The following is a 24,596-nucleotide window of genomic DNA, read 5'->3' on the forward strand; positions in this document are numbered from 1 at the left end:
GTTATCAGACTAAATATGCTCATGTGTGTTAAAAGTATGGCACAGTGCTTGGCAGAACAGGGCTCAAAGGATGAGGGTGCCTTTTCTATTGCTTCATGATTACCTCTTCCACTGAAAACCCACCCCTCCCATTGGTCAAGAAATCAATCAGCTCCAAGGCTGATTTTTGTATTCTCCTAGCATCTTGCTCCCCCTTTTCCTTCTTTCATTATGATTTGTGACTTTACTTTTATTTGTGTTATTCTTAAGACTATCACATCTCCAAGTTCCATAAAGGCACTGGGTGCAATTTTGTCACTGCAAGATTCCCCAACACTCAGTATAGGGCTGGAGGATATAGTGATCTTTTATTTTTATTTATTTTTTTATTTTTTTAGTGATCTTTTAAAAGTGCACACTTAACTACATCACGTTTTGGTTTCAAATCCTCCAGTGGCATATGGATTACACTATGAATAAAGTCCAAATTCTCAACCATGGCAAACAGGTCCCTGATTGGTCACTACCACTCTCCACTTGGAACACACTTGTTTTCTTTCCCAAACACATTTTGCTGTTTCCTGAATCAGAGTCTGTTTCCTTCACATGTCAGCTCTGATTAGTTTCTCATCTTTTGGGTCTCAGCTCAAATGTCATGTCTTCCCAGAGCCTTCCCTAACCACCCTGTCCAGTGTTACCAACACACTTCCACTAAGTTATTCTTGATCATACAACCTGTTTCATATTACTCACAGACCTGAACTTTCCTTATATATTAATTTAATATTATTATAGCTAACAGTTAAGCACTCACCATAAGTACTTTTCATACATTAATTAATGATGTGCCACTTAATGCTTTTCAACGAGCTCTCCGAAGTCCAAAATTGATTTGTAGTGCTTGTAGTGTAAACACTCTCATCCAGAGAGATTTCAAGCTACCAACGTGACATCACTGAACGCCAATTTGGGAGCTGATGGGCAGCAGCAACCATTATACAGTATTTGCCATAGTAATACAGCAGTAGTAAATAACCTCAAGAGCACAGATAAAACAAAAATGTAGTAAAATAATTAGGAAATAATGAGTTTTGAGTATTTATTACCTTGTTTTAATATAATTTATTTAACTGTAAGTTTATATAATTTAATTTTTGATAATGGCTTATAAGGGACCTGCAAAATTTCTTAGGCATTCCTCAATCGTTTCTAGCGAGCCCATACGGATGGGCAGCTAACAACTAGCATATTTTCCAGATGAGGGACCTGAGGCACAGCAAGGTTAACTTGTTTAAGGCTGCAGAGCAAATAAATCTATACTCCAAAATGTATCTTCAGAACCCAATAAAATGCTTGGCATAGCGGCGTTGTTCAACAAACAGTTGTAGAATACATAAATGAATACATATTTAATTTTCTTTAAAAGCATAAAAGGAAACATCCTAACTTTGAAAACATACACACAAGAATGAAATTAACAACTCTTCAATACTTGCTCACTAACCTAGGAAGATATACCTTCCCGTGTCTACTTTCGGCAGCACAGAGGGCTTTTACGATACACCTGCTGTCTTAGGAGACGTCGCGCAATCCTTTGCTACGAGCTTGAGACGCCCGGCTCTACGTCGCCCCGCCCCGTCTCGCCGCAAGGCATCCTGGGAGCGGTAGTCCTCAGTCTGGGCGCTCCGGCGGCAGCAGCGAGGCGCGCTTGACCGCGGAACTACAGAGGGTGGCGCGCAGGTCGCTCGCTTGGCTTTTCCGCCTCGCGTTTCCCTCCCGCCTGCGCGCCCGCCCCAGCTATCATGGCGGCTCCCTTGGCTCTGGTGGTGGTTGTGGCCGTGACCGTGCGGGCGGCCTTGTTCCGCTCCAGTCTGGCCGAGTTCATTTCTGAACGGGTGGAGGTGGTGTCCCCACTGAGCTCTTGGAAGAGAGGTGAGGCCACTGGCTGGAGTAGGTGGCCAGGCCCCGCCTGTGCTCTCCTGGCCTCAGTGAATGGGAGGCGGGGGCAGTGGCCTCAAGCTCAAGATTCTGAAGGAACTGACCGGCTCTGGCGTCCTCAGAGGGCGAGAGGGCGGGGCTGCCAAAGGGAGGGGGCGTGGGACTGTGGGGCTAGGTTTGGGCCCTAGGGGCCGGCTCACCTGAGCTGTCGGGAGTTGAGGGGGTGTGTCCCACTCGTGTCCAGAGCAGAGGGGCGTGGTCTGAGGAAGAAGAGGTGTAAGAAAAGGGAGTGCTGGGTGGAGTGGGATTTGCAGAAGGGATTGGGATATGATGAAGGATCGCACATGGTTCTCCCGGGGTATGGTCCAGTGTGTGAGGGGACTCACCAAAGAGGGGACCAATTTTGCCTAAGCGAGTAGAGTGTGTGAGTGTGCTTAGACGCCTGTTCTCAGTCTGGGGCTTGCCGTGCAGCATTTCCTACTGGTTGTTCTTAAGTTCTTCATCAGGCACTGTTTTCTACCAGCGCCTACAATGAGAGTTTGTGCTGAAGGATCCACAGGCTAGTGGGAGAGGCAGGTAGTTATAATCCTTTTTGAAAAATGTTCAGTGTACATCCCGTTCCTTCCTTGGAGTTTCGAGAAAGTGTTCTCTCCTTTTCCAGTTGTTTTTTTTTTTAAGATTTTATTTATTTATTCATGAGAAACAGAGAGAGAGACAGAGACACAGAGAGAGAAGCAGGCTCCGTGCAGGGAGCCCGATGTGGGACTCGGTCTTGGGCCTCCGGGATCACACCCTGAGTCAAAGGCAGACGCTGATTGGGCAGCCCGGGTGGCTCAGCGGTTTAGCACCGCCTTCATCCCAGGGCGTGACCCTGGAGACCTGGGATCGAGACCCACGTCCAGCTCCCTGCATGGAGCCTGCTTCTCCCTCTGCCTGTGTCTATCTCCTCTCTCTCTTTCTGTCTCTAATAAATAAATAAAATCTTAAAAAAAAAAAAAAGGCAGACGTTCAACCGCTGAGCCACCCAGGCGTCCCTCCTTTTCCAGTTTCCTAAGGATGTGGGCTCTATTGAAGGATGTAGAATTTGGAAAGGGGTAGAGAAAGGAGATTTCCAGGTGGCAGAAGATAAAATGTTGAAGGATGCAAAATGTACAAAGTGGGGGCATAATGGAAAAGGGGTTAGGTTAGGGCTAGAATTTAAAGATCTTTTAAAAAAACTTTTTTTTTCTGAAGTACAATATACACACAATGCACATATAGAAAGTGTAGAGCGCAGTGAATTTTTACAAATTGTATATTCATGTGGTGCACCCAGATCAAAAAGTAGAACATTACAGAAGTAGCAACACCCCAGAAGTCCTTTTTGTGTCCTAGAACTTTATTTTTTTTTAAAGATTTTATTTATTTATTCATGATAGATACACAGAGAGAGAGAGAGAAAGGCAGAGACACAGGCAGAGGGAGAAGCAGGCTCCATGCAGGGAGCCCGACGTGGGACTCGATCCCGGGACTCCAGGATCATGGCCTCTGCCCAAGGCAGGCGCTTAAATCGCTGAGCCACCCAGGCTGCCCTGTCCTAGAACTTTAAATGCTAGAGTTTTGATGTTACTCTATAGATGTTTTGGAATGGGGAATGATGTAATGAATGGTTGTTTTATGAATAATTTGAGCTTTGGTTTCTAAAAATGCTTATTACATATTAAAGACTATGGTAAGCTTTTATCCTCTAGTTATTCTATGTGTTAGATGGTGTTATTTCCATTTTATAGATGAGGAAACTAAAATTTAGAGAAGTTAAGTAATGTGTCCAGGTTTTCCAGTTGACAAATGGTTAACAAAGGTAGTAGTAATTCTTCTGTGTGATGGGGAGAATTTATTTTTTTTAATTTTTATTTATTTATGATAGAGAGAGAGAGAGAGGCAGAGACACAGGCAGAGGGAGAAGCGGGCTCCATGCACTGGGAGCCCGATGTGGGACTTGATCCCCGGTCTCCAGGATCGCGCCCTGGGCCAAAGGCAGGCGCCAAACCGCTGCGCCACCCAGGGATCCCGATGGGGAGAATTTAGACTTGATAATCCTTGAATATAATATTTGCATATAATTATTTGTTGAACAAACTGACATGTTTGGGTTGAAGCCACTTGATTCCTGCTGCTTCTGGATACCACAAGCCTCAGGGCAATATTAGGCCCTCCTTTCTTTGTTCTCTTAGAGCTTTATACATACCTCTATTGAGAGCATTTCTCACTTCTTATCATAATTATTTGTTTATCTCTGGTTTCTCCACTGTACTATGAGTTCCTTATCCATTCCTAAATCCTTTGTGACTGGCATAGAGTAGTTGCATCATTACCATTGAATAAATACTGAAGAAAAGAAAACATAAGGTCTGGCTACATATAGGATGGACAAGGTGAAGGATCCAAAGATGAAGCAATGTAGTATGGTGATTAAGAGTACAGGGTCTGGGACCTTTTTTTTTTTTTAAGTTAAATCCCAACACAGCATTTGAACTCACCACCCTGAGATCAAGACCTGAGCTAAGATCAAGAGTTGGACACTCAACTAACTGAGCTACCCAGGTGCCCCAGGTCTGAGATCTTTAAAAGGTTTTGAGTCTTTTTTTCCTCGGCCACTTATATTTGTGTGATCTCCAACATCAGTTTTCTCATGTGTAAAATAGGGGGTTATAATATGTACCCCATTAAATGAGATAATCCATGTTGAAGCTCTTAGCACAATAATGAAAGCCAAAATAGCTCATTTTAAGATTTTGAATTTAAAATAACAGGGAGAACAGTGGTGATACTGAAATATGTGAGTCAGAAAGGATAGCAGTAAGTGTTAATGTGTGTATAAGGTAATAGTATGATATTCAAAGGTTTAGATCTGGAGCTTGGGGTCAGTGTCAGAGCTAGAGAGAGAGATTTGGTGTCACCCATCTAAATCTGATTGGGTCAGGATAATTATTTGTCCTGTTTCAAGCAGGGATACTGGGTGGAGGGAGGGTACAACATCTGTATCACTTGTCTTCAGAGTATACTTTGAGATGGGATATTTTAAAAAGCAAATGATTGTGTTTAACCCTAAAAGGCAGGCATTTTAAAAGTATTTAAGTAGGAGCCCTTCTGGTTTCACATGACATTCATTATTCATCCATTTCACATGAGTTTTTTGAGTGGCCAGTTGTTTGGGTGAAGGGCTGTGGATCCAAATAGATTTTGATGAATGGACTGATTTTATTTTTTTATTTTTTTTTAATTTTTTTTTTTTTATTTATGGTAGTCACACAGAGAGAGAGAGAGAGAGAGAGAGAGGCAGAGACACAGGCAGAGGGAGAAGCAGGCTCCATGCACCGGGAGCCCGACGTGGGATTCGATCCTGGGTCTCCAGGATCACGCCCTGGGCCAAAGGCAGGCGCTAAACCGCTGCGCGACCCAGGGATCCCGATTTTTTTTTTTTTTAAAGAGAGAGAGTGTGTGTGCATGTGCACGTGCTAGCACAGTGGTGGGGAGGGGCAGAGGCGGAGAGAGAATCTTAAATAGGCTCCGTGTCCAGTGCAGAGCCCAACTTGAGGCTTGCTCTCAGGATCCTGAAATAATGACCTGAGCCAAAAACAAGAGTTGGACACTTAACCAACTGAGCCACCCAGGTGCCCCTCACTCACTGATTTTTAATAGGAATAAATGAGAGGCTGTATACTTAGGAGATGATTCTTGTCTTCAAATGTCTAAAGGGTTTTAAATTAGCGTGTTGTCAATTCTTTCATGTGCAGATGACAGAATCCCGACTCAGACTGCCCAAATTATTATTATTTTTTAATAATAAATTTATTTTTTATTGGTGTTCAATTTACCAACATACAGAATAACACCCAGTGCTTATCCCATCAAGTGCCCCCCTCAGTGCCCGTCACCCATTCACCCCCACCCCCCGCCCTCCTCCCCTTCCATCACTCCTAGTTCGTTTCCCAGAGTTAGGAGTCTTTATGTTCTGTCTCCCTTTCTGATATCTCCCACACATTTCTTCTCCCTTCCCTTATATTCCCTTTCACTATTATTTATATTCCCCAAATGAATGAGAACATACAATGTTTGTCCTTCTCCGATTGACTTACTTCACTCAGCATAATACCCTCCAGGTCCATCCACGTTGAAGCAAATGGTGGGTATTTGTCATTTCTAATGGCTGAGTAATATTCCATTGTATACATAAACCACATCTTCTTTATCCATTCATCTTTCGTTGGACACCGAGGCTCCTTCCGCAGTTTGGCTATTGTGGACATGGCTGCTAGAAACATCGGGGTGCAGTTGTCCCGGCGTTTCATTGCATCTTTATCTTTGGGGTAAATCCCCAACAGTGCAATTGCTGGGTCGTAGGGCAGATCTATTTTTAACTCTTTGAGGAACCTCCACACAGGTTTCCAGAGTGGCTGCACCAGTTCACATTCCCACCAACAGTGTAAGAGGGTTCCCTTTTCTCCGCATCCTCTCCAACATTTGTTGTCTCCTGCCTTGTTAATTTTCCCCATTCTCACTGGTGTGAGGTGGTATCTCATTGTGGTTTTGATTTGTATTTCCCTGATGGCAAGTGATGCAGAGCATTTTCTCATGTGCATGTTGGCCATGTCTATGTCTTTCTCTGTGAGATTTCTCTTCATGTCTTTTGCCCATTTCATGATTGGATTGTTTCTTTGGTGTTGAGTTTAATAAGTTCTTTTTTTTTTTTTAAGATTTATTTATTTATTCATTCAGAGACAGAGAGAGAGAAGCAGGCTCCATGCCGGGAGCCCGACTTGGGACTCGATCCCGGGTCTCCAGGATCACACCCCGGGCCGCAGGAGGCGCTAAACTGCTGTGCCACCGGGGCTGCCTGAGTTTAATAAGTTCTTTATAGATCTTGGAAACTAGCCCTTTATCTGATAGGTGTTTTGCAAATATCTTCTCCCATTCTGTAGGTTGTCTTTTAGTTTTGTTGACTGTATCCTTTGCTGTGCAAAAGCTTCTTATCTTGATGAAGTCCCAATAGTTCATTTTTGCTTTTGTTTCTTTTGCCTTCGTGGATGTATCTTGCAAGAAGTTACTGTGGCTGAGTTCAAAAAGGGTGTTGCCTGTGTTCTCCTCTAGGATTTTGATGGACTCTTGTCTCACATTTAGATCTTTCATCCATTTTGAGTTTATCTTTGTGTATGGTGAAAGAGAGTGGTCTAGTTTCATTCTTCTACATGTGGATGTCCAATTTTCCCAGCACCATTTATTGAAGAGACTGTCTTTCTTCCAGTGGACAGTCTTTCCTCCTTTATCGAATATTAGTTGACCATAAAGTTCAGGGTCCACTTCTGGGTTCTCTATTCTGTTCCATTGATCTATGTGTCTGTTTTTGTGCCAGTACCACACTGTCTTGATGACCACAGCTTTGTAGTACAACCTGAAATCTGGCATTGTGATGTCCCCAGATATGGTTTTCTTTTTTAAAATTCCCCTGGCTATTCGGGGTCTTTTCTGATTCCACACAAATCTTAAAATAATTTGTTCTAACTCTCTGAAGAAAGTCCATGGTATTTTGATAGGGATTGCATTAAACGTGTAAATTGCCCTGGGTAACATTGACATTTTCACAATATTAATTCTGCCAATCCATGAGCATGGAATATTTTTCCATCTCTTTGTGTCTTTCTCAATTTCTTTCAGAAGTGTTCTATAGTTTTTAGGGTATAGATCCTTTACCTCTTTGGTTAGGTTTATTCCTAGGTATCTTATGCTTTTGGGTGCAATTGTAAATGGGATTGACTCCTTAATTTCTCTTTCTTCAGTCTCATTGTTAGTGTATAGAAATGCCATTCATTTCTGGGCATTGATTTTGTATCCTGCCACGCTGCCAAATTGCTGTATGAGTTCTAGCAATCTTGGTTTGGAGGCTTTTGGGTTTTCTATGTAGAGTATCATGTCATCGGCGAAGAGGGAGAGTTTGACTTCTTCTTTGCAGACTGCCCAAATTATAATAAAAAGTGAACCTCCTGGCCTTTGTAACAGAACAATCCAAAGTAGATCCTGACTTCAGGCCTAACTGGATCCAGAGACTCTGTGATCTCATCAGGACTAATTCTTTCTCCATCTTGGCATGGACTGCGTTCAGGAGGGCTCTTCTTGAATATTAGGGGCAAGATTGGCCCCTAATAGCCTCTGATTTTTATACCCTCAAAGTATCAGGTCCCTTGGAGAGGGTGACTGTTCTTCAATAAGCATAACAAAAACCTTGGAACCAAGTCACATTGAACTTATTTGGATAATATGCCAATTTGTAAGCCAATTACTGTGGTCAGCCTAAGTCATGTATCTGTTTCTACTTCTGGAGCTCCTGATTGGCTCAGTGGTGGAGCGTGTGACTCTGTATCTTGATGTTGTGGGTTCATGCCCCATGTTGGATGTAGATATCACTTAAAATAAAATCTTTAAAAATATATAGGTTGGGTGGCTCAGTGGTTGGGTGTCTGCCTTTGGCTCAGGGCGTGGCCCCAGGGTCCCAGGATCAGGTCCCACATCGGGCTCCCTGCATGGAGCTTGCTTCTCCCTCTGCCTGTCTCTGACTTTCTTTCTCAGTCTGTGTCTCTTATGAATAAATAAATCTTTAAAAAAAAAAAAAAGGGAAAACCACAGTGCTGCTAGTGGGAAAGGGGGAAATTGATGCTGGGTGGCAAAAATAACAGATAGCCATAATAGGAAAGACCTCTTTCCTATGTCACTCATTTCTACAGACTATTGGTTTATTTGATAGTCCAACTAAAATTTATAGAGATTTCTTGCTTGACAAAATGCAAGCATGTGTTTCTTAGTTCAGTGAAAATAATAACTAACACTGATGTAATTAATGCTTTCTATGTAACAGGCCCTGTTCGAAGCATTTTAGATATGTATAAGAACTAATTTAATCACCAACATGGCTCTAAGATGTAAATGGCCCTACATGTTAATTTTTTTTTTAAGATTTTATTTATTCATAAGACACACACAGAGAGGCAGAGACACAGGCAGAGGGAGAAGCAGGCTCCATGTAGGGAGCCCGATGTGGGACTCGATCCTGGGACTCCAGGACCATGCCCTGGGCCAAAGGCAGGCACCAAACTGCTGAGGCACCCAGGCGTCCCAAGCCCTATATGTTAATACCCCATTTTATTTTATTTATTTATTTATTTTTAAATTTTTATTTATTTATGATAGTCAGAGAGAGAGGGAGAGAGAGAGAGAGAGGCAGAGGCAGAGACATAGGCAGAGGGAGAAGCAGGCTCCATGCACCGGGAGCCCGATGTGGGATTCGATCCCGGGTCTCCAGGATCGCGCCTTGGGCCAAAGGCAGGCGCCAAACCTCTGCGCTGCCCAGGGATCCCAATACCCCATTTAATAGATGAGAAAATGGAAGCACAGAGAGATTAAGGCACATAGGTAGTGTTTTATGTGAATAGCTGGCAGTCTTTAGGCATTTCTGTTCCGCCAGAGTTCACTCTATATCATCTTGTATAGAAACTTGTTGGATGGGCAGCCCCGGTGGCTCAGCGGTTTAGCATTGCCTTCAGCCCAGGACAGGATCTTGGAGACCTGGGATCGAGTCCCACGTTGGGCTCCCTGCATGGAGCCTGCTTCTCCCTCTCCCTGTGTCTCTGCCTCTCTCTCTCTCTCTCTCTCTCTCATGAATAAAAAAATAAAATAAAAAACTTGTTGGAGATACTTTTGGAACATTCTTTTTTTTAAAAGATTTTATTTATTCTTGAGAGACACAGAGAGAAAGAGAGGCAGAGACACAGGCAGAGGGAGAAGCAGGCTCCATGCAGGGAGCCCAACGTGGGACTGGATCCCAGGAGATCACACCCTGGGCTTAAGGCAGGCGCTAAACCGCTGAGCCACCCAGGGATCCCCACTTTTGTAACTTTATAAAATCATATTTGGTCTTTTCCTCAGCCTTGACCTAGTGATTAGGAATCAGTATAGGCTTAGCTTCTTGGGTTCAGGGTAGAGCCCAGGCTATTAGCGCTTATTTAGAAACCTACCTCCAATGCAGCCATGAGGGTCAGGGTTAGGAAGAACACTTCTGACAGCATTACTTTAAAAAAAATCAGGGCAGCCCAGGTAGCTCAGTGGTTTAGCGCTGCCGTCAGCCCAGGGCCTGATCCTGGAGACCCGGGATCGAGTCCCACATCGGACTTCCTGTGTGGAGCCTGCTTCTCCCTCTGCCTGTGTCTCTGCCTCTCTCTCTCTCTCTCTCTCTCTCTCTCTCTCTCTGTGTGTCTCTCATGAATAAATAAATAAAATCTTAAAAAAAATCAAAACCTTTATTGTTAAAAGGGAGAATTAGTAAGCCACACACAACAGTGTATTGTTCAGTGAATTATGATAAGGTGAACACTTTTGTAGTCGTCATCCAAATCAAGAATCAGAACTTTGCCACTTAATCCAAAAGCCTTTCTGTATCCCCATCTCAGCCACAGCCCCCTAACCCCCTTCATTAAGTAACTATTATCCAGACTTTTATATTATAGTCATGACATCTTTGCATTCTTTTTGTTTTATTGCTCAAGTGAGTGTCCCTAGTCACTACAGCTTAGTCTTGCCCCTAAACAAAAGTTGTTGTTTTTTTTTGTTTGTTTTTAAGATTTTATTCATTTATTCATGAGAGACACACAGAGAGGCAGAGACAGGCAGAGAGAGAAGCATGCTCCATGCAGGGAGCCTGATGTGGGACTCGATCCTGGGACTCCAGGATCATGCACTGGGTCAAAGGCAGATGCTCAACCGCTGAGCCACCCAGGCGTCCCTAAACAAAAGTTTTTATATGTGTTTTAGGTCTCCCTTAATCTTTAAGGTCTCCGTCCATCCCATCTTTTTCTTATTGTTGAAGAACCCAGACTGACCTGCAGAGTTTCCTATAGTTTGGATTTTACTGATTGTAGATTCATGGTACAGTTAACATGTTGTTGCATCCTCTATATTTCCTGCAAGTTGGCACTGGATCCAGACGCTGGATAATACTACCTTTTTTTTTTTTAGCTTTTTACTTGAAATAATTTTAGAATTACAAAACATTTGCAAAGAGAGTACAGAGAGATTCATATACTGTTCACCTGGCTTCCTTTAATGTTTACATCTTACATAATCAAGGTACAGTCTTGGAGATTAAGAGAATAACATTGTTATAATACTGTTGAACAAACTGTAGTTGTTCAGAGTTTACCTTTTATCCCATTGTTCCTTTTTGTTCTAGCATCTGATTCAGGATGCCATATTGCATTTAGTTGTATGTTTCATCGTTCTTCTCCCATGGTTGAGAGTTTTTCAGCTCTTCATTGTCTTTTATGACCTTGACACTTTTGAAACATACTGGTCAGGTATTTTGTATAATGTTCCCCAGTTTGAGTTTGTCTAATGTTTTCTCATAGTTAGATTGAGCTTATGGATTTTGGAGAAGAATCCCACTGAAGTGAAGTGATCCTCAATGTATTGGATTGGGTATATATCTTATTGAAAGATCTTATTACTGGTAATGTTATGCTTAATCCTTTGGTTATGATAGTACCTGTCTTGTTTCTCTATTGTAAAGTTGCTATCCCTTTTTAATTCATAAATATTTGGGGGATATATGTAGGGACTCTGTAAATATCTTGTTTCTCATTAAGTTTTTGCCCACTACTTTTTGCACTTATGGGTTGATTTGCCTGCATCAATTATTACAATGGTGTTCTAATGGTGACTCTTCTATTTCCCTCATTCCCTCTTCATTTAGAATTGGGATTCTTCTGTAAGGAAGAGTCTTCTTCCTTATTTATTCCGTCATTTATTTTATATCTGTATGGATTCATAGGTATTTATTTTATTCTCTGGATTATTATCTATGTTATCTTTATTTTGGTAACAAATAAATTTGCTCAAATTGTTCCATCTTTGGCCATTGGGACACTTTCCAGAACCACAAGATGCTTTCTTTAGGCTTATCCAGTCCTGAAATCAACCACTCCTCCAAGAAGCCCTGCTTTCTTTTATTGGATGTTATTTAGAAAGCAAGATCTGGATGCTAGGTGTGTTCATTGCTATGGGAATGACACTATCTTGGGCCTTCTGGACTAGAAATATAAGGATACTACTTCTTTTGAACAATCTGAATGCATATCCTTCTTGATATGAGAAGCTTAAAGACACTGTTTGTCTTATGCTAAATGATATGTTTTTATGATCAACCATCGGAAAAATATATCAAGATAACTAAATAAGAATTTTTGCTTCATTCAATTTATCAGTTAAGAGTTTAGACACTTTATTAGGGTGCCTGGCTGGCTCAGTCAGTAGAGCATGTGACTCTTGATCTTGGGGTTGTAAGTTCAAGCCCCATGTTGGGTATAGAGATTACTTAAAAATAAAATCGTAAGAAGTTGAGACACTTAGGACGTGTTGGTGGCTCAGTGGTTGAGCGTCTGCCTTCGGCTCAGGGTGTGATCCCAGGGTCCTAGGATCGAGTCCCACATCGGGCTCCCCATAGGGAGCCTGCTTCTCCCTCTGCCTATGTCTCTGCCTCTCTCTGGGTGTCTCTCATGAATAAATTACTTAAATCTTAAAAAAAAAAAAGTTGAGATACTTTAGCTGAAAAAAAACTTATATTTTAGAATAATTGGCAATAATTAATTAGTTTTTATAGTTAACTATTCTGAAAATTTAGTTGTTGGATAAGAATTCCATGAATCAGAAATTTTATTTAATTTCTCTGGTGTACTTTTCACAGATGTTATTTTGGGGTGTACTCTAGGAAGAAGAATGGCTTAAAGTTATGGGTTCTTTGTGTTGTTGGGTTTTTTTTTTTTTAAATGAGTATTTTGTTTTTTCCCCCATACAGGCATTTTATGAAACGTATTTTAAAATGTTCCCAGCAAAACATTATTGGGACCTTGTTATATATGTTAGAATTTGGGGCCCCTGATTATTCTTTTATACATGGAGTAGATTCACTTTTATATTCTAGAGGGTTTTGTTACTCTATAACTTAGATGTTCCCAAATGTACTGTAGACCATTCCAAAGTTTTCAATCTTGTGCACCAAAATATGGACATTATAAAAAGTTTACCATAAAGATCAATTTATTCCAGTGAAAATATTTTGAGTTTATGCTCTTCCTATACTTTTTAATGCTATAGATGGTGGTAGTAAATGGTAGTTTTTTTTTTTTTTTTAATGTTTTTTACATGAGGTTGACTCTTCCCTCAGGTCAATTATCTATTAAGTAATATGAGATCATATTTAATCATGAAGATAGCAGAGCCGTATTCCAGGTACTTGCCAGAGAACACATTAACAAATTCATAGGTGTACAATATCTAGCAAAGGCATATCTGAGAGAAATTACGTTTTGGACAACTGCCTGAAAGTATACAATTTGTTCTTCTGGCTACATACTGAAGAATCTCCCTCTGAATTAAACCAGTGAAGAATGATGACCCTGGACAGCATCTTTTTGGTCCTTTGTTGAGTTGCTTTTACTGCTCTGTGGTCAGATGCTATTGGCTAAGTGGGGAGTTACCCTGTGAAGTGGCCTGATGAATCATGTCCTTGGGTCTACAGTAAAGCTATTAGTGAAGGGTTTAATAATTGTGTTACACAGCAACCTCTTTATGTGGCTCCTTGGGGGAAGTTTCTTTTTGGTCCTTCTATAAGGATGGGTTATAGCTGTCTTGAGCAATAGCATTTGTTTTATTTTACAGCCAGTATGTGTAACTGTGTAACTGATTGCGTTTCTTTCTAGGGTGGGTCCATGAAGTTTAAAGCCATATTTAAGACCCACTCATTATAAATATATAGTTTTTTTTTTTCTTCAAATAGGCTTTGTAGCTTTGGTTTTGTTTTGTGTATCTTTGAATTGGTAATTCAGTCACAGGTTTCAAAAATCAAAGGTACAGAAGACTATATGATTAAAAGGCACCTTTCCACACTTTCCCTTAACCACCCATTTGTGTTCCCTGGAGGGACCAGTTTCTTACATGTACTTCTGAGACATTGTAGGCATATATAAGCTCATACATTTTGTAGTTTCTGTGTGTCCCTTTCATATTTCTTCTTACCCTTCACTCAGTGTCTTAAATTTTTCCTGTTTCTTTCTAGTAATTTTGAGTTAATGCTCATTGCTAATGATTCAGAAAATGAAGAAAAGGTAAAAGAAACCAAATATTTTCTATAATCTTATCAGCAGAGATGGTTGCTATATTTTAAATTTTTTTTAAAGACTTTATTTATTTATTCATGAGAGACACAGAGAGAGGCAGAGACACAAGCAGAGGAAGAAGCAGGCTCCACGCCGGGAGCCCAATGTGGGACTCGATCCCGGGTCTCTAGGATTACACCCTGGGCTAAAGGCAGCACTAAACCGCTGGGCCACAGGGGCTGCCCTATTTTTAAAAAAAAAATTTTTTTTAAGATTTTATTTATTTATTCATGAGAGACAAACAGAGAGAGGCAAAGACAGAGGCAGAGGGAGAAGGAGACTCCATGCAGGGAGCCCAACGTGGGACTCGATCCCGGGTCTCCAGGATCATACCCTGGGCTGAAGGCAGTGCTAAACCGCTGAGCCACCCGGGCTGCCCTATATTAAAAATTTTAATATCTAAGTTTTATGCTTATTTTGAGATATTCTCATTGAATACATATATTCATTTTCTCTCAGTTAAATGGATTAAGGCTTATAAATATTTAAATAAAATTCGATCATATTGACATGCTGTGTTATGTCCTGCTTTTCATTGAAGAATATTTCACGGACATCTTTCATTCAGTAAATGATTATCTGTAATATAACTTTTAATTTTAACTCTTAACTTTGAAATAATTTTAGATTTTCAAAAGTTTGCAAAAATAGTACAAAGAATTCCTGTTTACCCTTCACTCAGCGTCTTCTAATGTTAACATCCCACATACTACACTGACCTAAACCAGAAGATTAACATTCATACAATATTAACATCTATTATTAGAATTTTATCAGTTGTACCACTAATGTGATCCAAGATTTTTGTGGCCCAAGATTCAGTCCAAGATCCCACATTACATTCAGTTATTATGTATCCTTAGTATCTTCCAATCTGGGAAGCTTCCTCAGACTTAATATTTTCTTTCTTTTCTCTTCCTTTCTTTTAGAGAGCATAAGTAAATTGAGGGGAGGGAAAGAGGATCTCAAGCAGATTCCCTGCTGAGCACAGAGCCGGACCTGGGGCTCCATCCCACGACCCTGAGATCATGACCTGAGCCAAAATCAAGAGTCAGACTCAACCAGTTGAGCCACTCAGGCGCCCCTTAATACTTTTAAAGAGCACTATCCGGTTATTTTGTCTCTTGATTTGGGTTTGCCTAGTGTTTTCTCATGATTAGATTGAAGTTATGCTTTTTTGTCAAGGATACACATTTTTGGCATAAGAACCACAGAAGTGTTTTTTTCCCTACTCAGTGAATCATTTCAGGAAGTACTTGATGTTGATAGTGTGAACTGTTCAACGTATTGCTGGTGATGTTAACTGTGGTCACATAATTAAAGTAGTGAATGCCAAGTTTGTCCACGTAAAATTATTTTCCCCTTGCAAATATGGTTTCTCATATTTTTACTCACTGATTTTAGGATCCTTGACAATCTTGTCTTTCAATATTATTACTGTGGGGTCTGCCAACTGGTGATTTTCTATTTCCATCTTTCCTTCTACATTTGATATTTATCATTCTCTGTAAGAAAGAGCTTTCTTTTCTCTTCCACTTATCTATTTATTCAGTTATTTATATCACAGTATGATTTTTAACTATAAAGTGTTTCTATCTAGGTATCTATACATACACATGTATACATATCATAATTCATTTAGGTAAATCTCTATTAATGGAAATTGGTATTATTTTTTATTTTTCAGTCCTCTGAGCACTGTAATAAACATACAGTTATTTCCCTAGGATAAATTGTTGTAAGAACAATCATTTCAGTGTCAAAAGACATATACTTTAAAAGTACATATTTCCATGTAGAAAAGTTAATACACAACAGTCAAATATGCAGCACATAGAAGTGACTGCCCATTTCCCCACAATAGGAACAGCATTTCTCACCAGCTTCTAATTTGTTGTCATATTTTGGGGAATAGAGCAAAGTATACATAAAGGAAACACTTTTTATTTTTTTATTTATTTTTTAAAAAGTTTTTTTTAATATATTTTTTAAATTTTTATTTATTTATGATAGTCACACAGATAGAGAAGCAGAGACACAGGCAGAGGGAGAAGCAGGCTCCATGCACCGGGAGCCCGACGTGGGATTCGATCCCGGGTCTCCAGGATCATGCCCTGGGCCAAAGGCAGGCGCTAAACCGCTGCGCCACCCAGGGATCCCAAGGAAACACTTTTTAGAGTGGGTACAAATTACAAGGAAATCAGAGAAAGGTCATAGTTTAACGTAAAACTTTCTCCTGAGAGTTGCCCCACAGTGGAAAGGAATGCTCTTTATGGAAAAAAGTTCCACATCATCTGAAGTGTTCAAGGTTTACAGCCACTTGCTGGGAATGAAGTAAAGGGGGTTGGACATACCGCGAGGCCCTTCTTGTTCCTGGGAGTATCTAACTCTTTGGTCTTTGGCCATCTGCATATGTCTCTGAAGTAAGAGTGAACTTGGATGTTTTTACTTTTCAGTGGTTGAAGGCCTCTCACTGTTGGACTTGGGAGTATCTCCGTATTCTGGAGCAGTATTTCATGAAGTAAGTGTTCTTGTTTTCTTTTCTGAGTATTAAGAGTAGTTTATAGTCACAAATACCAAAGTCTAACCTCTGTTTTGTACAAATATTTGAAAAGATCTATTTTTGAAAATCATGTTTAGAAACAGACCTTTTTTAGATGTCCTCTGCATAGGAAGGAGATTTCACAATTGCAGTGGAACTGATCCAGATTAAGATTGTAATTTGGGAAAGCAGATGAGACTTCTGTAGAAGTTACCATTTTTATTGGCAAATAAATTGTAAAAAGTTCCCAGTTCACAAATACGTTGTACGCTAATTGTCATGTAATTGGTTTTTTGGAACATGCTTTCTCATGAAAACTGTGTCAGCAATGCTGGTTTTTTTTCTTTTATTTTTTTAAAGATTTTATTTATTCATGAGACACAGAGAGACAGAGAGGGGCAGAGACACAGGCAGAGGGAAAAGCAGGCTCTATGCAGAGAGCCTGACTCGGGACTCGATCCCAGGTCTCCGGGATCACACCCTGGGCTGAAGGCGGTGCTAAACCACTGAGCCACCCAGGCTGCCCAACAATGCTGGTTTCTTAGAAAGCCCACAAGAACCTATTTAACCCATAACATTAGTTCTTAAAACAGTAAAATCATTCTTAGGTCACCATCATCTCTTGCTTGGGTTCCTGCAACAGCTTCCTGACAAGGCTTTCTCCATTCAGTCTTGCTCCTTTACTTTTTATTCTGCAGCCAGAGTCATCTTTCTGAAATGTGAATCTGAATGTTGTTAGTGTCCTGCTTAGTACCTTTGCTCACCACTGAATCCAAGATAAAAACCAGACAGTGGCATACAAAGCCCTGTGGGTCCTGCTTACATTAACCACATTTCTTTTTTTTTTTTTTTAAGATTTTATTTATTTATTCATGACAGACACAGAGAAAGAGAGAGAAAGAGGCAGAGACACAGGCAGAGGGAGAAGGAGGCTCCATGCAGGGAGGCCCGTGGGACTCGATCCCAGGTCTCCAGGATCACACCTTGGGCTCAAGGCGGCACTAAACTGCTGGGCCATCGGGGCTGCCCTAACCACATTTCTTTCCACTCTCCCTTCCCCATTATTTTTTTTTTAAATTTTTTCCCCGCCCCATTACTATTGGCTATATCGTTTTAAAGTAGAAGTCTTCTAATTTGAATTCTTAGCCCCTCATTATTTATTTATTTATTTTTTAACCCCTCATTTTTACAATTGTCTCCTTCACACCTACTTTGAGAACAACTTTTTTTCTTTCTTTTCCTTTTTTTTTTTTTTTTTTGTTCTTCTGTCTAGTTTTCTGAAAGCATTCAGCCTGGTTCTCATGGAGATAACAACTAGCTTTTGCATTCTTTTTTTTTTTTTAATTTTTTTAATTAATTAATTAATTTATTTATGATAGTCACAGCGAGAGAGAGAGAGGCAGAGGCACAGGCAGAGGGAGAAGCAGGCTCCATGCACCGGGAGCCCGATGTGGGATTCGATCCCGGGTCGCCAGGATCGCGCCCTGGGCCAAAGGCAGGCGCTAAACCGCTGCGCCACCCAGGGATCCCAGCTTTTGCATTCTTATTTCATTAGTTTTGTATTAGTATCTAATTGAACCACAATAATAAGAACTAGCAGAAACAGGGACAATTTAAGACTCTTAATAAGCACACAATTCAGTTATTGGGAGCAGATGTGTGTGGGCATATGAAAGCATAGTCCACTAGCCAAGAGGGCTTGGTGTGCGGTAGTCGTTGGGCAGTATGTTTTCTAGACAGAATAGGAACCCCTTGAGAGAGTTCTAACATATTTCCATTATGCCCCAATACTATAATCTCTCTTACCTATGTGCTTTTGCTCATTTTGTTGTCCCTTTATGGAGGGCTATTTTTCCCTCTGTCTGTGATTGGCTCTATTATTTAGATATTAACTTAGATTTTACCTCCTTCTAGAAGCCATTCCTCATCACCTAGACTGATTAGTTGTTCTTCCTGAACATCTTCCAAAGCATCTTGTGCTTATACTTTTAGTGGTTCATATATTACTCTTGAAATTGCCTCAAAACTTGTTTTACATATCATGACATATATTCCTCAGAACAAGTACTGGCAACTTTTCACTCAGTATTCCTAGTGCCTGACTCTAAACCCATATATGTATTCCAATCCCTCCCTTTCTTCTTTTCTCTTAATAAAGTTTTGTTAACTACATACCCAATGCCAGCTACCCTGCTAGATGCTAGGGATACAAAACAAGATGCAGTCCTTGGCCTCATGGTATTTATTTCTGAGAGCAACAAATAGTAAATAGTAAAAAGGAAACAGATTTCAGAGCAAAGAATATCACCATAAAGATGGTTATTTCATAATATTATTCAATTCATCAAGAGAACATAACAATCCTAATGTTTATGTACCTGATATCAGAGTTTCAGAATACATAAAGAGTGACAGAACCGCTGGAGAAATAGATGAATCCACAATTATAGTCAGAGATTTCAGTATCCCTCTCTAAAGGATTAATATGATAAACAGACAGAAAATCAACAAGAATGTGGAAGCCTTGAATAGGATGTCAACCAACTTGACCTCATTGACATTTATAGAATATTCTATTCAACAATAGCAAAATACATAATCTTTTCAAGTGTACATGGAACATGTACAAGATAGACCATATTCTGGGTCGTAAAACAAGGCCCAATGAATTTAAAAATCATACAAAGTATATTCTCTGACCTCAATGGAATTAAATAAAAAATTAATATCAGGAAGATGTCTGAAAAATCCCCAATTATTTGGAAACTAAGTAACATGCTCCTCAATAACCCATGGATCAAAGAAGAAATCAGAAGGGAAATTAGTATATTGAACTGAATGAAAATGAAAGGACAACCAATCAAAATATGTGGGATGTCACTAAGCAGTACTTGGGGGAAATATATAGTGCTATATGCTTCTATTGGAAAAGAAGAAAGGTCTCAAATTGATGACCCCCGTTTCTACCTTGAGAAACTAGAAAAAGAAGATAAATTTACCTCAAACTAAGCAGAATAAAAGAAATGAGATCTGAGTGGAAACAAACAAAATGAACACAATAGCAAAAAACACTAAAACACAATTAGTTCTTTGAGATGAACAATAAAATTGATAAACATTTGGGAACAAGGATATATATTCAGTATCTTGGTTGACTTTTCATGAGTGTATACATAGGTCAAAACTTATCAAATTATGTACTTTAAATATGTGCAGTTTATTTTATACTCATTATACTTCTATAAGGCTGAAGTTAAGAAAAAGTGGGGGCAGCCCGGGTGGCTCAGGGATTTAGTGCCGCCTTCAGCCCGGGGCCCGATCCTGGAGACCTGGGATCGAGTCCCATATCGGGCTCCCTGCGTGGAGCCTGCTTCTCTCTCTCTCTCTCTCTCTCTCTGTCTCTCATGACTAAGTAAATAAAATCCAAAAAAAGAAAAAAAAAGAAAAAGTGGGATTTCAGTTAAATCATAAATAAGTACATGTAGAAAAATAAAACTGAGTACAGGGATAAAGAGTGATGGTCATGTATGTGTCCGTATTTTATAGTGTGTTCAAGGAAGACACTCCAAGGAAGTGAAATTTGAATAAGTGATCTAAATGAAGTTAACAAGCCATATATGATGACTTCCCTGATTTGGGAATGTGGTTGGCATTTGTGAGAAGAAGGCAAGTGTTGCTAAGGCAGAATGAGCAAAGAGGAAAATATTAAAGACAAGTTGTGAGAAGTTAGGAGTCAGATTATGTAGCAGTTTTTATAGACATGGTAGTTCAGATTATCTATTTTTAATATAATTATTTTTAATGTCTAGAATTTATAATATGAAGGTAAGAGCTTCTTCCCAGACTCAAGTTTATAAATTCTCAATTGGCTGGTGAGCCCAGTTAGGATACGTCTTGTCTGATTTAGTTTCTAGGAAGACTTCGTTCAAATCCTCAATGGTCATTTGATCAAATGGAATTATGTTCTTCATCTTCTCCAGCTCTATCATATTCCTCATTCCTGGAGAGAGACCAAAACTCAGCACAACTTTTTACATCTTTTTTCGTCAGCATCCTGGAATAGGAAGATCATTTAACTTCTCAAAGTCATTTGCCAAGCCAGCCTTTACCACACTGGCCATGTGTAAGTCTAATTGATAGCAGGTAGATTCTTAGGTAGAGTAGCCAGCTTGGTGGTAAGGGTCTCATTCCAGGACTTTAGGAAGTTAACAGTGGTCTTTTGGTCTTCGGTTATGATCTCCCTAAGGATTACTCAGTAAATGCCTTTCATTTTTATTTTTATTGATTGATTGATTGATTGATTTAAAAGATTTTAAGTAGTCTCTGCATCCATACATCCAGCATGGGACTTGAGCTCATAACCTCAAGATCAGGAGTCGCATGTTTTACCAGGTGCCCCTAAATGCCTGTTAGAACAAGTTTTTGCTCAGCCATCTTGGGATCCTTTACCAGCCCTGGTGGCCCACAGTAGCAACTGGATTTTGTTTTTACTATGCTGAGAAAATGGAGACTTTTAAACCAGGAGAGAAGTGATTATATTTATTTTACATTTAAGAAACACTGCTGTGGATACTGTGAGGGGAATTGACTGTAGGGGCAAGAGGTAAAGCAGGGAAAAAGATTAGGATGGATGCTTAGGCAGTAATCTAAGCAAGATGATGGTGGCTTATAATAGTGTGGTAACAACAAAGATGGTGAAAAGTGATTAGATTCTTTAAAAAAGTACTTAGGGTAGCTGGGGTGGCTCAGCAGTTTAGCACCGCCTTTGGCCCAGGGCGTGACCTCAGGGTCCTGGGATCGAGTCCCACATTGGGCTCCCTGCAGGGAGCCTGCTTCTCCCTCTGCCTGTGTCTCTTCCTCTCTCTCTGTCTCTCATGAATAAATAAATAAACTTATAGTTATAAAAACAATTAAAAATAAAATTAAGAAGTAATTAGAGGGACGCCTGGGTGGCTCAGTGATTGGGTGTCTGCCTTCGGCTCGGGGTGTGATCCTGGAGTCCTGGGATCAAGTCCCATATCAGGCTCCCTGCATGGAGCCTGCTTCTCCCTCTGCCTATGTCTCTGCCTCTCTCTGTGGGTGTCTCTAATGAATAAATAAAAAAAATACTTTTTAAAAAGTAATTAGATTTTAGTCATATTTTTAGAATTAGACCTATTAATAGATTTTATATGAGATATGAAAGCAAGAGAGAATTCAAAGATATGATTCAAAGATAGTACGTTCTTGTCCTGAACAACTGAGTGAATGGTGATATTATTTAGTGAGATAAGGCATACTGAGGGAAGAGCAGGTTTTAATGGGGTGGGAAATAAGAGTTCAGATTTCACCATATTAAGTATAAAGACATCCAAATGTTAAGCCAATTGTTATATTGGCTTATACTTATATTAAGTATAAAGACATCCAAATGTTAAGCCAATTGGCTGTACAAATGTGAAACTTGAGAGGTTCAGGCTGGAGATATAAAATTGGGATCTGTCAATCTATAGATGATACTTGAAAATGGGCTTATTGTGATCACCTGGTGTGATAGCCAGCTTCCATGATGGCTCCCAAAAATTTCTAACTCCTGGTATTCACACTTGTAGTCCTCTTTTGCATTGTACCAGAGTTGGCTCATGTGACCAGTAAAATATGGCAGAAATGATGGTATGTCATTTCCTAGATTAGGTTATAAAAGACCCTGTGGCTTATATCTTGGACTTTTCTGTTTTGATAAGACAGAGAATAGACAACCTTTATGAGGAGTTTGGCTCTAAAGGAAGATCAAGGAAATGGTATAGAAGCTGAAGGCAGATGTATAGGAAAGACATTTTATTTTTTATTATTTTTTAAAAGATTTTATTTATTTGAGAAAGAGAGCACATGAGCAGTGAGGGGAGGGGCAGAGGGAGAGGAAGAAGCAGACCTTCTCCCAGCAGGAAACCCTACTTGGGGCTGAATCCCAGGGCCCCAAGATCATGACCTGAACCAGAGGCAGACAGCCAACCGACTGAGCCACCTAGGAACCCTGGAAAGACGTTTTAAATATGAGAATCTGCCCTATATTTATCACAGCATAGCCATGATATGGAAGCAACCCAAGTGTCCAGGGATAGTTAAATGGACATGTGCACACTCAAACCTACCCATACATACACACACAGTAGAATATTATTCAGCCATTAAAAAAGAATGAGATCTTGGTATTTGCAACAACATGGATGGACCTAGAGGGCATTGTGCTAAGTGAAATAAGTCAGGCAGAGAAAGGCAAATATCATATGTTTTCACTTATATGTGGAATCCAAAAAAACAAAGCAGGGGGCGCCTAGGTTGCTCATTTGGTTAAGTGTCTGACTCTTGATCGTGAGTTCAAGCTCGAAGTTGGGCTCCATGGTTGGCATGGAGCCTACTTTAAATAAATAAATAGAAAGCCTGCTTTAGATAGATAGATGATAGATAGATAGATAGATAGATAGATAGATAGAAAGAAAGAATAACAAGTGAATAAGCAAACAGAAAGGAGAAACAGACTCATAAATACAGAGAACAAACTGATAGTTACCAGAGTGGAAGGGGGTGTGGAGGTGGACAAAATAGGTGAAAGGGAGTGGGAGATACAGGCTTTCAGTTAAGGAATAAAAGGTACAGCATAGGAAATATAGTCAGTGGTATTGTAGTAGCATTGTATGGTGACATGATAGCCACACTTGGGGGAAACATAGCATAATGTATAAACTTGTTGAATCACTGTGTTGTACACCTGAAACTATTGTAACACTGTGTCAACTACACTTTAATGAAAAAAACTTATGTGGGAGAACCTGGCTAGCTCAGTCAGTAGGCTCTGTTTTTTAGAGCCTACTTAAAAAACAGGAAGAAAAATAAAAACAGAGGGGGACAAATCATAAGAGACTCAAGTATAGGAAACAAACTGAGGGTTCCTGAAAGGGTGGTGGTTAGAGAGATGGAGTAATTGGGTGATGGGCATTAAGGAGGGCACTTGATGTAATGAGCACTGCAACTTGTGGATCACTAAATTCTATCCCTGAAACTAATAATACACGATGTATTAGCTAAGTTTAATTTAAATACAATATTAAAAAAAATAACATGTAAAAACTATCAAAATTTAAGAAAATAAAATACCAAAAAACCAAGAGAATCTGCATATTTAGTTGCTGATGGGAATAATCCTGTGGATAGAGAATTGATGTTGTAAGAAAGGATAATTGAATGAGCAGTATCTTTGAGGAGGCAAGAAGAAAAGGGATACAGTTCATAAGGGGAGGATTTTACTTCAGCTAAGAGGAAAGGAAGTTTGTTCATTGTTAATGGGTGATAGGGAATATAGGTATAGATACAGGAAGTTGGTTAACTGGATAGTGGGAAAATAAGGTGGTTCTCATTTAATTGCTTTTCTCAGTAAAATAAATGAGGTTGTCATTTGGAAGTGACAAGTGGGGAGCAAAGCTGAAGGTTGAGGATAGGGCAAGATGTGAAATAGTCCTTTTCAGAAAAAAATATGTCAAACAAATGAATGGAAGAGCCATATCTAGTCATATAACCATTATTTAAAATGTTTCTGTGATAAAATGCATTCTTACTCTTCACCAGTATATGGTTGGGTGTTTTTAAGTGTAAATAAAAGGGGATAATGGTATGAGATAGTAATTTCTAACTACAAGAAGCCTTGTTAACTCTATACTTGTGTAAAATAACCCCTTTACCACTGAACAATTGCTTACACCAAACATAGTGGGGATGACCTCAAAGTCAGAGTCCCTTGCTTCTTTCCTGATTATGAGTTAATTTGCCTGTAAGCTCAGTGTTCATAAATATAGAGATATCTATATTTCAATACAGTTTCTTTAAGTAATAAAACATAAATAAATAAAATTATGTCAAACCCGGGG

General features: G+C 39.8%; 1 protein-coding gene across 1 annotated transcript in view; it reads left to right on the forward strand.

The window, feature by feature from the left end:
- The first annotated feature begins 1,233 nt into the window (after window positions 1-1,233).
- The window catches only part of PIGU (phosphatidylinositol glycan anchor biosynthesis class U), a 95,952-nt gene continuing 72,589 nt past the window's right edge, over window positions 1,234-24,596 (forward strand). The window contains exons 1-2 of the mRNA XM_055305292.1: window positions 1,234-1,911; window positions 16,610-16,674. Coding sequence (XP_055161267.1) covers window positions 1,782-1,911; window positions 16,610-16,674 — 195 coding nt within the window. The 5' untranslated portion in view covers window positions 1,234-1,781. The remainder of the gene's footprint in view (window positions 1,912-16,609; window positions 16,675-24,596) is intronic.

Source organism: Nyctereutes procyonoides, unplaced genomic scaffold, assembly GCF_905146905.1.
Source record: "Nyctereutes procyonoides isolate TBG_1078 unplaced genomic scaffold, NYPRO_anot_genome, whole genome shotgun sequence".
Taxonomy (NCBI): domain Eukaryota; kingdom Metazoa; phylum Chordata; class Mammalia; order Carnivora; family Canidae; genus Nyctereutes; species Nyctereutes procyonoides.